This window comes from Hylaeus anthracinus, unplaced genomic scaffold (assembly GCF_026225885.1).
Source record: "Hylaeus anthracinus isolate JK02 unplaced genomic scaffold, UHH_iyHylAnth1.0_haploid 11997, whole genome shotgun sequence".
NCBI lineage: Eukaryota > Metazoa > Arthropoda > Insecta > Hymenoptera > Colletidae > Hylaeus > Hylaeus anthracinus.
In genome coordinates this window covers 7,718,012-7,731,970 of record NW_026534344.1, presented here as the reverse complement: position 1 = coordinate 7,731,970, position 13,959 = coordinate 7,718,012, and the positions used below count along the sequence as shown (strand labels likewise).

The window sequence follows — 13,959 nt, the reverse complement described above, 5'->3', positions numbered from 1 at the left end:
TTCATGATGTTCCCATGTAGAAAATGTATAAATTACTTACTGTTTATAACTATTGTTACTGTAGACTTCCCATTCTCCGGCGTAGCCGGACTGTCTGAAGGACCCAGGCGAGCTAGAACAGCGAGCCGGGAACACCGAAACGAGCACGGAATTCTGAAAAAGGCCACGCACCATCATCGCTGTCGCCGCCGCGGGCGGTCGGCAAAGGGATGCCATAAAGAATTGAAAATACCAACCTCGACAATTTTTATCAGAACTTTGTGGAAGTAACTTCAATCGATTCCTATTGCTTCTACGATCAAAATGATATCTCACATCGCGTAAATCGGACTATTTTTAACGAAATTATATGCAAAATCTGATTGCATAATTGAAAAGTTATTTCGTTAAAAATAGTTCGATTTACGCGACGTGAGATATCATTTTAATCGGGAGAACACCAAGAATCCAATGGCATCGCGTTCACGTTGCTACGATGAAGAATAAAGAATTCGATTTTATCAAAAACTGATGAGTCGATCGCCCGTTTGACCCCAGACCCTTGGGCGAACCCAGGTAGGCGCCTACGGTCTCGGTGAATACAAGTATTGGGAGTCTCGCTTCGAACCACTCGAAAAGGTCGATTTTTTTGAGCGTTCGATCCAGGCTCGCGTGGCACGGTCTCGACTGTGACAGCGAGCCTGTCGACGTGAATAGTCCCCGTGCTCGCGAGCCTAGAGCATGGGTCGAGACCCAAACGCTCGTAAAAATCGACCCTTTTAAGTGGTTCCAACCGTTCGTCGTCGCATTTAGCGACCTTTTTCTCGCTAGTAGGAACGTGTTTTCGGACAAAATTCGGCAACCACAGACAATTTATTACAGAACCTGCCCGTTACACGAGTGGAAAACCAGCCTTAGGTGACATATTGGGACGGTATTCGGGCGAGGGTATATAGACAAGTAAAAATCGCACCGCCAGCTTAGAAGTACATCGGTAGTGAGTGAAGTTAGTCGAAAATGGCTAGTGAAAATCGAAGGGTAAAATACGTGTGGAGCAAGGAGAAATGTCTTGAACTAATTGAGTTGTACAGAAAGCGGGAGGAGTTATGGAACCCCCAGTCGAACCTGTACCATATAAAGAATTTGAAATGCGACGGATGGCGCGAAATTGCAGAGAGACTAGAAGTTCCAGTTGACATATGTTATACGAAAATGGTATCGTTACTGGCGTCGTTCAGACGGGAAAGGGGGAAGGTGAAGAAATCTAGCGGGGCTGGAAGAGGCAAGTACAATTTAATATTCGTACATACGCTTAAGGGGTAAAACCACTCCAGAGGCAGAAAAAAAGACCTAAATTTGACAATTTATTTTGGGTGTGTGACAAATGGAATAGAATTTCTTTTCAGAGGGTTTATTTAACACATATTGAAGAACGAGAAACAATTTTTTTATTGTCATTTTCATACAAAATGGCGGCTACAGAGCCCGTCGTCGAAAACAGCTTTTTTGAAAACACCGTCACGGGAGACGGATTTCTCGACATCTATGAGTTATGGAACAAAAACTAAAGAAAATTTATAATCTACAGTAGGTGTAGAATGTATTCGTACATTCATCAATTTCCTCAAAATACTTTTGTGTAAAATTGTAGTTTATTAACTGCTTTTTTTTTAAATAATGATATTCCACATATTCTCGGAAATCTCTAGAATATAGTTCAAACAACAATTACTAGTTTATATAATTTGCGAAATTAACAAAAAAATACGAAAAATTCACGAACAATTTACAGTAGAATTTGTAACAATAAGTGCATCAGTTTATTGCTTCGTGGGAATTAGAAAACATTAAATTTCCAGTAAAAAAGACTTAAAAAATGCTGTAAAAAAGGAATGAAACAAGATCTCACTTCGAATAACATCGACATTCATGATAGTTAATTTAATGCCTAGAAGAATTGCAGTAATTATAAAATCAAAAGGAAATCCCACGAAGTATTAATTATTTGTAAATTAATGTAAATTTCGTTTTTTTTTTTAAATGAAGGTTTAAATATTTAACACTTGTACGAATACTTATTGCTTCTGTATTTCTATCGATATATTGTTTTTTCTTGTTGATTTCTCACTTATACAAAATACCTAATCTTTTCGTACTGTATCTACTCTAGACATTTCCAAAAATATGTAGAATATCATTGTTTATAAAAAATAAGTTAATAAGTTACAATTCACATCGTTTTTTTGGAAATTGATCGGTGTACGAATACTATCTACACCCACTGTTTATACAATTGGCTTTGGAAGTACGTAGGGTTTTTCTTTTTAATCAATTTTTGTGGAAGTGGCGCACGTTTTAAGCAATGAATCGACTTTTTGCCCTAAAAATGAGCATTAAATTGTTTATAAAGAAAATAGTTTACATTCAATCAAAAAACGGCTACGTACTTCCAAAGAGAATATTGTTGTGAAACTATTGTAAAAATTTCAAATCGATCCATCTAATAGTCACTGAGAAATCCGTCCTTCCAGTATTGAAAAAACTGGTTTCGAGAAAAACGCGTTTAAAGTTTTATAAACACTTTAATCGCGCTGTGTGGCGCTGCGGCAAAATCGATAATTGAACCTTTTAACATTTGTTTTTCACTATAAATCAAATGACGTATTATTTTCATGACCCTAAAGTATCGTTTAAGCAACAAAAAAAAATCGATTTTTTGAAAATCCTAGAGTGGTTTTATCCCTTAAATATAGATTATTCCCCGTGAAATCGGATAGTTTTTGATGGAAGTTTTCGTAGATCGCTGAAATTTGAATATGTTGTAGTCTTTAGTGAGATTTAAACGTGTACCCCAAAGTATTTTTCAAAATTTTGATCCTTTGGTACGCAATCAATTATAAGAATATGTAGCTTTCTCTAAAAATTGCCAGATTTGGGGGGAAATGGCCCAATGGTGGTGATTAATACCGTCAATTCTTTTTGTAAGTAAATTTGTTGTACGAATTTAATTGTAACATGACATATAAGGATATTGCAGCCTAATTGTTGAAAATATACAGGGTGTCTCAAAAATGTTAGAGGTCCTTGAAAGACGTGGTTCTAGGGGCGATTTGAAACAACTTTTTCCATAACGAAAATGTTGTCCGAGGCTTCGTTAAGGAGATATTAACAGAAAACTACGACCAATCAGAGCGCGAGTATACCAGTGGAGCACCCGCAGTGGCGTCGCTGCCGCACTCTGATTGTTCGGGGTTTTTTATTAATATCTCCTCACCGAAGCGTCGGACAACATTTTCGCTAAGGAAAAAGTTGTTTCAAATCGTCCCCGAACCCCTCCCAAGGACCTCCAACATTTTTGGGACACTTTCTATGAGTCATTTACTACTTGTGGTATTTTAATGTACAATAGTTTGATCATTTCAACTTAATAATTTATGTACGTTTATATGATAGGTATCAATGATGTTTACAAAAGCAAGTGGTTTGCTTTCAAAAGCCTGGAGTTTTTAAACGACAGAAAACGTACAGTGACAAAGATCTTTTCGACTACTATCGTGAGTGTCTTCGTTATTACATACCTTCTTCTTGAAAGGCGACCTTCTTGCATAAAATAGTCCATGAATTTCTTACGAATGACTTCCCCTGACGCCACACAGTGGGGCGACGCTGTATAAATATTGGACATTGAGGCAAAAAATAAACATAGAAATTTTAAAAGCTAAATATATTTTAATGAATCTTTAAACCTTTGCCAATTACGTTTCATAGTATTATTACGTTTTACTTCACTATTTACCTCATGGCATCTGAAATTAGTTACGTTGGTCTATTGATCTTTTTTTTTAATTTACATTGTAATTCTTGTATCATATGACTTTACCAAAAGAATGTGTGCAATATCTAATATTCGGGTTGTAATTATTCTAAAATAAACAGAAAGATGATTCAAATGTACAACATTTCATCGCAAATGCGGATGCGGATGCGGATGCGGATGCGGATGCGGATGCGGATGCGGATGCGGATGCGGATGCGGATGCGGATGCGGATGCTGAAGTGGAAGTGGTAGTGAAAACGAAAAGGGAAACAGAAACGGAAGCAGAAGCAGAAGCAGAAAGAAAAGCAGAACCCGAAGTCGTTTTAACGGACAGGGATACGTCTACACCACCCTACGGTAGAAGAGCCGCTAGCAGGACAAGAAGGACTAGTAGAACAACTTCTGATAATGCTGTCATTGACGAAGCTATGGAGATCATAAGGAATGTGAAGAAGAGAGATTCCATACAGGCGTTCGGAGTGTGTTTAGTCGAAAGGATGCGCAAGTTAAAACGGCGCAATCAAATTATGTTGATGCAAACAATAAACACGGCATTGTACGAAAAGGAATTGAGTGAGTTGGAGAGCGAATCTGGAAGTGAACGAGCGAGTGGTTCGACTGATTGAGGGAGTAAGTCAATGAGAGAGAGTCTGTGTGAGAGAGAGAGAGAGAGAGAGAGAGAAAAAAGTATGAAAGACAGTTCGTACGGTGCGCTTTTGTCAAAGAACCGAGAAAGATAGTAAACTGTTTTTAGCTTTATCTACGTAATTTTTGTAAGGCAGATCGATGCAGACACAAAAATGATGAAAAAAAAAAGAAAAAGAAAATATATATATATTATATATATTTATCGTTGGTCGAGAAAATGAGACGGTGAACAAAGATGAATGATAAAACGACGACGCGATAAAAAAAAAACTATATACTTGTAAATACAATACACGATTTAGCGATAACGAGGTTTTACTTTTATCAGCTTTATGTGATTACTACTTTGTCATGATCAGTGAAATAAATAAATGATGATAATACTTTAAACCGCGTAGCTGTATGATTTTGGATGTAGGGGAGGGGATAATTTCTAGTTTGATTTAATTTCTACTTATGTTTTCATTAGTGTCCTCCTCATTTTCACGTTGACGACTGATAGTAGACGACGAAATATTTTAATTATCCATGGCATGAATGGCTTCTCCTGATTGCACATCTTCTCGAAGTCCTCCAGTCTTCTAGCTAAGAACCTTTAACATCAATGGTCCAATAGAATGATAGCCCAATTACAGCATTGAAATGCAATTGGATCAAGGATGTTAATTAAGACCACGGAAAATAGAGAAATCCTTCGTCTTTGAGGTAACAAATCCCTTTGGTAGACGTCTGAATCCTCTTACTATTGATGATCGCACTCCTGAGCACTGCTAATAATCAATTAGATATTATATGTGTGTGTGCAGAATACAGTTACACGATTAATTAGGGATTGATTGAACCTCTGGTCAGGTAGCAAGGCAGGTGTGTCATTACAGTTGCGTTATTCGTCTAAATATTATCTCTGAAAATGTACAGGATATAGATTTATTAGCTAATAATTGTATAATATAGTGAAACACACTGTAGGGGATCATTGAGTACAGAAATGTGTGAATGTGTAATATGTTTTTCATGTTGTTTTCGTGGGCATTTTTTGTGTTACAAACACGCATTACTTTACGTTCGTATTTTAATTTAAATTCATATTTTTTTTTAAACAGTATAAAGTTGCGCCATCGGTGGCAAACCGTCCAAGTTTGTCGAGAAATAGTTTCTGCTTTCCGACGCTAGATGGCAAAGCCGATACCTTACCATAAATTATTATTATCTAATCCTTTTTCACATTAAATAACGGCTTTATAAGTATACTTCATGCATTATAATGTTAAGAATGAACTAAAAAAAATGTTCTTTGGCCTTTACCTTATTTAACAAGGCTTAAAATAAACTATTGCAATATGAAGCATTGAAATTAATTATCATTTTATTCAGTTGAATAAGTAATGATAAATGTCAATTTCGATGTATTACATGGTAAGCTCACATTATTGCATAATATGTTTAACATTTAAGTGGAAATAAAGATAAAATATATAAATAACTATAATGTCGGTATGTCGGTAAGTACCCACTAAAATGGCGCCATCTAACGACGAAAAAAGAAACTATTCGAGGACAAACTTGAGCGTTTTCCCGATAGAGGTGCTGACCAAGGGTCGAAATTTGAGTTCAGCCTTTTCATCGCTAGATGGCGATACTACATTTTGGTGGCAAAATTGATTTAAATCACCTAGATTAATTCCCAAAGCATATCGCATTCTTAAACAATTAATTTGTATTAAATATTGAAAATAATAACTCGCAGAAAGTGAAAACAAGCATCTTCTTCTTGTTTACACCACCTGGTGTAAAATTCAATTATTATTGAGCATAATTAATAGTAAATAACATAATTAAATCAGATCAGCCATAAAATTTGTTACATTTTTTCGGTAAAACTTTTTAATTTTAGTATTGTCAGACGGTTTACCCCGTTTTATTATCTCAACGATAAAACGACGTCTATATATAAACGTCAAGATTATGCACAGACTCTCAAATACAACGTTTAGAGATAAAAGAGCTTTGTTCTTATCAGCACCAAGTGATTATTACTTTGACACAAACAGTGAAGTAAATGATCGATGCTAATACTTTGTTATGATCAACGACGGATCATTTCATGATGATATCGAAGATTTAACTAAATTGACGTTTAATCTAGAAAGTTCTAAGATTTCAGAAATAAAGATGTTAATTATGTGAAGCTTTTAATTATTGATTGGAATGATAGGCTTCGTTTGATCAAGTTTTGCCAAAGCACTCCAGTTTTGTAATCAAGAGTCTTGAACATCGACGACCAATAGAATTATTGTCCAATTACGGAATTGAGATGCAACTGCATCAGGTGCTAATTAAGACCACGAAAGATAGAGAAATCCATTGTCTTTGAAGTAACAAATCCCTTTGATGGACGCTCGAATCCCCTTACAATCAATGGTCACGTCCCTAGATACTGTTGATAACCAATCAGGAATTCCCCGTGCACAGGACACGTTGAGGCGATTAATTATAAACTGACCAATGTTTGGGGAAGTTATTAGGTCAGACTGTTCAAGTGAATTATTGAAATTGCGATATTTCTATAAATGTTATCCCTTAAACTGTGTACGATGGCACCGTTACGTTTTGTAATAAAACGTACAAGATAATGGAACTGTAGTAAACAGAAGGTAATAGAATCTTGAAGTGTTTCGACAACTGGAATTATCAGTTGCTTGATATTGTCAGTCTGAGTATCCTATAAAAAGTTCCTTGCAATGATAATTTAGTAGTTAAATACAATAATGCTTGTCCTCTGAAATATAAAACCACAGCTGATGACCTGAATCTATACCACCACCAATCTTTTTTTTTTTTTGTTTTAAGTCACTGTTAGTCTAACTGTTCTTAGACATATTTTGACAATCCAGAGGTGCAAAAACGTAAACAAATGTAAAATATGATATAAAAGATTGACAGGCGGATGATAGATCTATGTCAATATCTTGACAAATGGCAATGCGTTGAGGACAATGCTTGGAGTTAATATATTAATAGAGAAGTTTAATGGGATAATGAATTGAGGATTCAACATTGACAATGAAGATGACAATGATGAAGAAGATGGTGAAGTTTGCAATGGCAACGACGATGTTGATTTATTTTGCGTGTTTTCTGAATGTATGTATGTATTGGGTGTAAATTAAAGATGATGAACATGACGAATATAACGAAAGTAATGAGGACAATGAATATAGTAAATAATGATGGTGATGAAAACGATGAAGATCTTCTGAATAAATATGTGTATTTTGGGTGTAAATGAAAGATGATGAATATGATGAGGATGACGAACACGAAGATAACGAAAGTAATGAAGACACTGAAGAAGGTAGATGACAGAGGTAAGAAGATAAGAATGAAGAAGCCATGTCAATGTTGAACATTTTCTTAACACATCTCCCCACTCCTCTTGCACGCATTTTACAATCTCCCACCTAAAATATGCATCCGTGCAAACATCAGATACCTACAATCTCTATTCGACCCTGAATTACCTACCTTATCACGCCTATCATATAAAAAAACGATCCCCTGACAATAACAACCCTTGACAGCCCCCCGTTAAGGATTTCTCGAACACCAACCTACTCCTCTTCGCTTACAAAGCTTCCTCGCACGTACCACTCGTCAGGTTCACGTCTCCAGTCCTCCAAAGGGTTCCTCTGTCCTCCGCAGCATCGTGCTCTCTAGCCCATCTCTTCGACAGGCCTCCGACGTCGTGTCTGTGTAACGAGGGTACGAAAATATCGTGAATCCCCGTCGTGACGCGGTGGCAACGGGTGGTAGAAGGGGAAGTGTTCGTCGACGACGGCACCGTCGATGTCAGTGGCGTAGGTGGCGGTGGAGGAAGATCAAGAGACGGAGGCGGCCGGGGACAACTGGGAGCGAGACAGAGAATTCGAGGCTGAACCAGTCGCCCTCCCTTGCCTTTCGTTTCCTCGTCGTTCAAACACCGCTCTCCAAACAAACTCCGTCGCGCTGGTTTGTCTGGTTCCGTTGTTCGATCGTCGCGTTGTCATTTAATCCGTTGAAGAAGACTTCTCCGAAACGCGCGGTACCCGAAGACTACACCTCGAGATCTCTTCCTGGTCCAAACTTAGCAGCGAAACGGTTGGATCTCAGGTCCTAGGTTCAAGGTCGAACCCTGAGAGTTCTCCAGAGTGTGACAACAGTGTTTCTATTCTCTTAACTGTTCTATTCTCTTGACTTCAAAGGGATCGAAGTAGAACGGATGTTTGAACACGTCACTGGCTTTATTATTCTTGCTTCTACTGTTACTAACGAGTTTCATTGTGAAGGTGTGTCTATCTTCGTGTGACCATTGGAAGAAAGTTTTGCATAGGTATTCAACTAGTGACGAAAACAATCTTAAACATCCTCAGAAGTCTGCTTTTCCATTCAAGCTCGAACGTCAGTGTCCCGCCACGGTCTTGCGCAATTCCGCCTTCTTTGGATGCGCCGAAGATTACTCGAATACCTGGTCCTTCCGGTGGTGCCCTGTGAGTGACACCTTTAGTGTTCAATGGGGAACAGTAGCCTTCGAGTATTTCAGTGGTTGAAACCGGAACATATACATCCGTGATTAACAGTGCCCATTTTAAAGGTTTACAAACATCCCAAATCTACTATTCCAAGAACATTCCTAGACCATTGAAACAAAGTTTTGCATATGTATTCGACTAGTGACGAAAGCAATTTTTTCGCATTTATACATCCTTGGAAGTCTTTGTTTCATTCAAGCTTCTAATTTCTACCAAATCAAAGCTTCCAAACCAAAGCTTCCAAAATCAAAGCTTCCAAAATTAAAGCTTTCAAATCTCTCTTGATCCCAAACGATCGAGCAAACATTAGTTCAGGGTCAGAAGGGGTCGAGGTGTCCGCAAGAGTCCAATAAGAAGGAAGATAACGTCTACGGAGCAGTTGGTACCGGAAGAGGAAGGGGGCCCGTTGCGATTGGTCTGGCTGTCGATGATTCGAACCCTGCCACTGGAAAACCATCGCGTTCCTCTCCTCGCGTTCTCCAGTTTCTCCCTTCCTCAACGTGGCCGGTGCTATTATTGCAGTGCCGCCTAAATATAGGTGAGAGCGTATGCTGGACGCAAATCGAAAACAGTACCTATAAACGCGCGTTCGCATTTTTATTTCGACGCGTGCGGTATTTCGCGACGTGTCAGTTATTTTGTTCAGCCGACCAGTGCTCACGGGGACGACCGACACCATGAAGAAGGAATCGATCCACTGGATCCTGACCTCGATGTGCGTTTTCGGTGAGTCCACGGTTTTGTTTCAGTTTGAATCTGTTGTGGAACATTTTCGAATTTACTGCGTTGCCTCTGGGAAATATTTCAGATAATGCGTGTGGCGAACGTTTGTTTTTAATCGGAGATTGTCTGATTATTTAATCTGTGATAGATGGAGTGCGCTGAGTCTCTTTAGATAGTGAAGCTTGAATAATATACAGTGCTATAAATTGAGCGCTGATGAAAAGTCATGATAGTAAAGGAGAAATTTAAATTTATGGAAGGAACGACTTGGTTGTAATTTTGTATGTTAAGTAAGAGTATGCTGTGTAAAATGAAAAGTATAGTTAATTTTACTAGAATAAATATAGTGGTCGAAATTGGATCTTCAAGAATATTCATTAACTAGGTTGTGTGTGATAGGGCAACAATATCCACTAAACTATCAAATGCAAAACATAAAATAAAAATAAAATTACGACTACTTTTTTTCTTCCATAAAAATTAAAATATATTAATGTAGGTTTATATTAAAATCGAATGAAATTGGTTATCCCAGCCCTGACTTGTTTAAATATGTAAAACACATTATACATACCGAGTGGACGGATATTTTCATGAATAACTGTAAATGACATTGAATATTCGGTCGCTTCAACGACAAACCAAATTTAAAATTAGTCTGCGAAGAACATATTAAAAATTCTTTTCGTACTTTACTCGAAAGTATAATGTACGTGGTCCCAGTTGGGCGCATAGTTGTCAGAAATTATGCGAGAGCCCACGTCGCTATGTAGAGGTATTATTGCATTCTCCATAGTAACGTAATGCTACGGAAATACGTCAAAAGACGCTCGCATAAGTGACAACGTACCCATTCACCGTACAAAGCCGACCTTTAAAAGAGGAAACCACTACAAACCGGTGAATTTGAATTCACACCGGAAAGAAAGTCCTCCGTTCAACATAATGGTACTATAGATAATAAAAGTGACGAAAAGTTAACAATAGAAAAAATGATTCACAAGTCTTTGGTTCCTACTAGAAATTTAAACATAAACATCAAGACCATTCCAAGACACAATCACTCATTTTACACGTTTGATTTCCATTTACAAATCTAAACAATGTTTTATTCCTTCGTATTAATGTTACATACATTTCCTTACTTTAATTTGTGTGTTTCTCTGTGTCTGCATTTCGAATTTCACCACATATTTTTTTCTTAACATCTGTTAAGATAACTCAAGAATAATTAATTACAAGTAATATATAACCTAAAATAAAATACATTTAGTCAATGAAAATTTTCATGCAGAAATAACATTAAAAGAAAACCTGGAGTCACCCTGATAACGTCCTGCATGAATTCTTAGTGATAAGTAAAAATAATTCCAAGGTGTTTTGTGTCATCAACAAGAAAAAATAAAAAAGCACTGTGAAAAGGGTTTGGAAGCGCAGAAAGAGTAACAGCAAACAAGAACACGTACAGCCCATTCAAATGTGAGCCGTATTTAAGGAAATGTGTGTTTTCAGCAGCCCCTAGATGCGACGCGTTAGCGGTTTTAATAAATGTCAGAAATCTTGAAAGACTTCAGAGCGAGAGGATTCGTGTTCGTTGGTAACTGCGCTAGCGAGCACCTTAAACGTCAATGATGAATTAATTACACTTCATTCACGCGTGAAATCGGGTAAAGACGCGTTTTCTTTTCGAAATAATAATACGACCACGGTTTTCAACGGCAGCGTAATTGATAACATTTTCGAGCATGATTGCAGTCTAAAAAAAGCGTGTCTTCCATTAACCATGCGGACTTTAAACGTGCTACACATTGATAATTGAAACCTGTGAAAAATATCGAGTTTGAAATCAGCACTTTTATTCAATTCGCCACTTTTGCATGATATTTAGATAAATAACCTGAATCGAAAGGTCGGAACGTGGTAAATGAAAGGAGTTCCAATCTTCAGAAAATTCTAAAAATTAGTTTTGAAGGATGAGTGGTCTAATGTTTTTTTTTCTGATACCAAAAGTAGCTTATTCGTACGAATCCTGTCTAGTTACTCCATTGAAATGCATTGTCATGTATGAGTCACCTGTAATCTAATGGAATCTCTTCCAATAATTCATGCAATTAAAATACATGATCACACAAGGTCGTACGAAACAATTACTATCAGACTTCCTCGGTTTCGTTATCCGTACTATCCTCACGTTCGATAATTGCTTGTTGAAACTATGTGAAATCATGCGTTTGAAGTTTTAAGATTGCCCTGCTGATTTCCCATTGAAGTACATAAGGGGTTACGGAACGTCATGTACAGACAACTCAGTAGAGTCAGCCACACTAGCTGAGCTCGTGATTAGATTAACACCACATTCTTAATGTTTATCAGTGTCATATTATAAAGAGTTTTCCAGAAGAGGCTCTAAAATTTTGTTTATTAATAAAACACAAATGGTATACAATATATACAATTTTTTTTTTTTTTACTTTAAATGAAAGTACACATGATTATAATTAAACGTTAAAGATGATGTTCACGACGACTACGCTAATAGGCGTATGTTTTTATTAAAAAACAAAATCCTGAACCCCTTTTGGAAAAACCCTTTGCGAGTGTTTCAAAAATAAAAAGTAATTTGGGTTGCAGAGGGTTAACGCGTTCAATACCATCCTATTCGTCGCTTCTGCAAGTGTCCCGGGCAAATCATTCGCGAATCTGCCCCTCGTCATCTGTCACACTTAGCGCACCGTGTCATTTTTTAATAACGAGAAAAACGTGACAAGTGTTTAACTACAGAAACGTTTTGCGCGTGCACGAAGTGTCGAAGGGTTCGAGTGATTTGCTATTCAACGTTCCCCGTGGGATTTTTTTAACTGCAAAAATAAATAATAAATATTTCTTTTTACTACCAACAGTTCCTTTATCCAACTGAACTACCAACAACCGAATCAATATTTACAAAATAATATGTATTATTCCAAAGAAATTTGTATCAAAAATTGTTGCCTCGATATGAATGTAGCTTGGAAGAAGTAATCATCATAATTCTTTTGCACATCGAAGCTCGTAAATTTAAACATTTTAATTTGAATTGTAATAACGCAATTTTGAAGATCCAGATCTAAATGGGAGGTTTCTTCATTTATATTTTCAATTTACTCGCGTGTATTTGTTACGAATCATTTGCAATTTAGAACGAAACTGCACGTCACGATCCGTAGCGAAACATCTGAAGTTTGTCTATAGATTGCATATGGCCGGAGGTTATTAGCCAGTTAAGTTCAATGTTACATCCTCTCTGAGCGTTACAGAAGGTCCCAGCACTCCCTAACTATCTTTGACGTTGCTCAGATAATCTGTTATGACCGCGTCGCTTACTCCCGTCGATATTGTTGTTTTATCACTTCCTGGTCTCGCGAGCAAATGTAACCATACAATGGCAGTCCGCGTATCGTTTTAACGAAGCCATCAACCTATCCAGTTCGATCAGCTCGTGGACATCATTTTGGAACAAGAATATTAAATGTTCCAGGAAATATCATTGGTAAAAGGTGAAGAATAGTTAAGCATGCAGGAATATTGTTTTCACATCTGAACTAGAATTTTATGTTATGTTGCAAAGCAGTACCTTGCTTTCGCTGCTCGAATACTTGAATTTAATTATTTTTCTCCTTATTATGACGAATCAAGTATATTGAATAAAATATAATCTAGTGTAATCAAGTATTTAAATAATACATTAAATCTAATAATATATCAATAATATAATACTACTACCTAATTTAAACAAATTTAATTTCAAACAGAATAAGTGTAGGAGAAAAATACCATTCCTTCGTTAAGTTAAGAAATATTAAACGGTAACTTCTACGTTTCTTCATGTGTATTCGGAAATATTTTAACGTGTACATGAGAACTTTGTATGTGACAATGAATTAGCTACAAAGTAGTTCCAGACGATGGTACATTAATAGTCAGAGACATTAGTCAGACTTGAACGAACAGGATGCAACAAGAACAGGAACATGTCACACAAACGAATATTGTTATTTAAAGGTGACTCCCGCTCCATTTAATAATTGGCCTACTGCACGGAACGCGTGCACCATTTCACATCTGAGGCATGTTCTACTTTATTTCTGGTTACTAGTTTTAATAAAATATTACAGCGACCATTGCAATCTCTTTCAAACTCTCACCTTCATTAAACGAAATCAAATAAATTGCATTAACTAAAAA

The 13,959-nt window shown here is 36.9% G+C and overlaps 1 protein-coding gene across 3 annotated transcripts in view; it reads left to right on the top strand.

Moving 5' to 3' along the window:
- Positions 1–8,304: 8,304 nt before the first annotated feature.
- LOC128889673 (xaa-Pro aminopeptidase 1-like) overlaps positions 8,305–13,959 on the top strand; it is a 41,566-nt gene continuing 35,911 nt past the window's right edge. Inside the window, exons 1-2 of one of the 3 annotated variants that reach the window (XM_054147509.1) lie at positions 8,305–8,769; positions 8,875–9,738. In XM_054147509.1, the coding sequence (XP_054003484.1) occupies positions 9,690–9,738 (49 nt within the window). In that variant the 5' untranslated portion in view covers positions 8,305–8,769; positions 8,875–9,689. Of the gene's footprint in view, positions 9,739–13,959 lie in introns of all 3 variants that reach the window. The other 2 variants (XM_054147511.1, XM_054147512.1) reach the window with 2 other exon arrangements.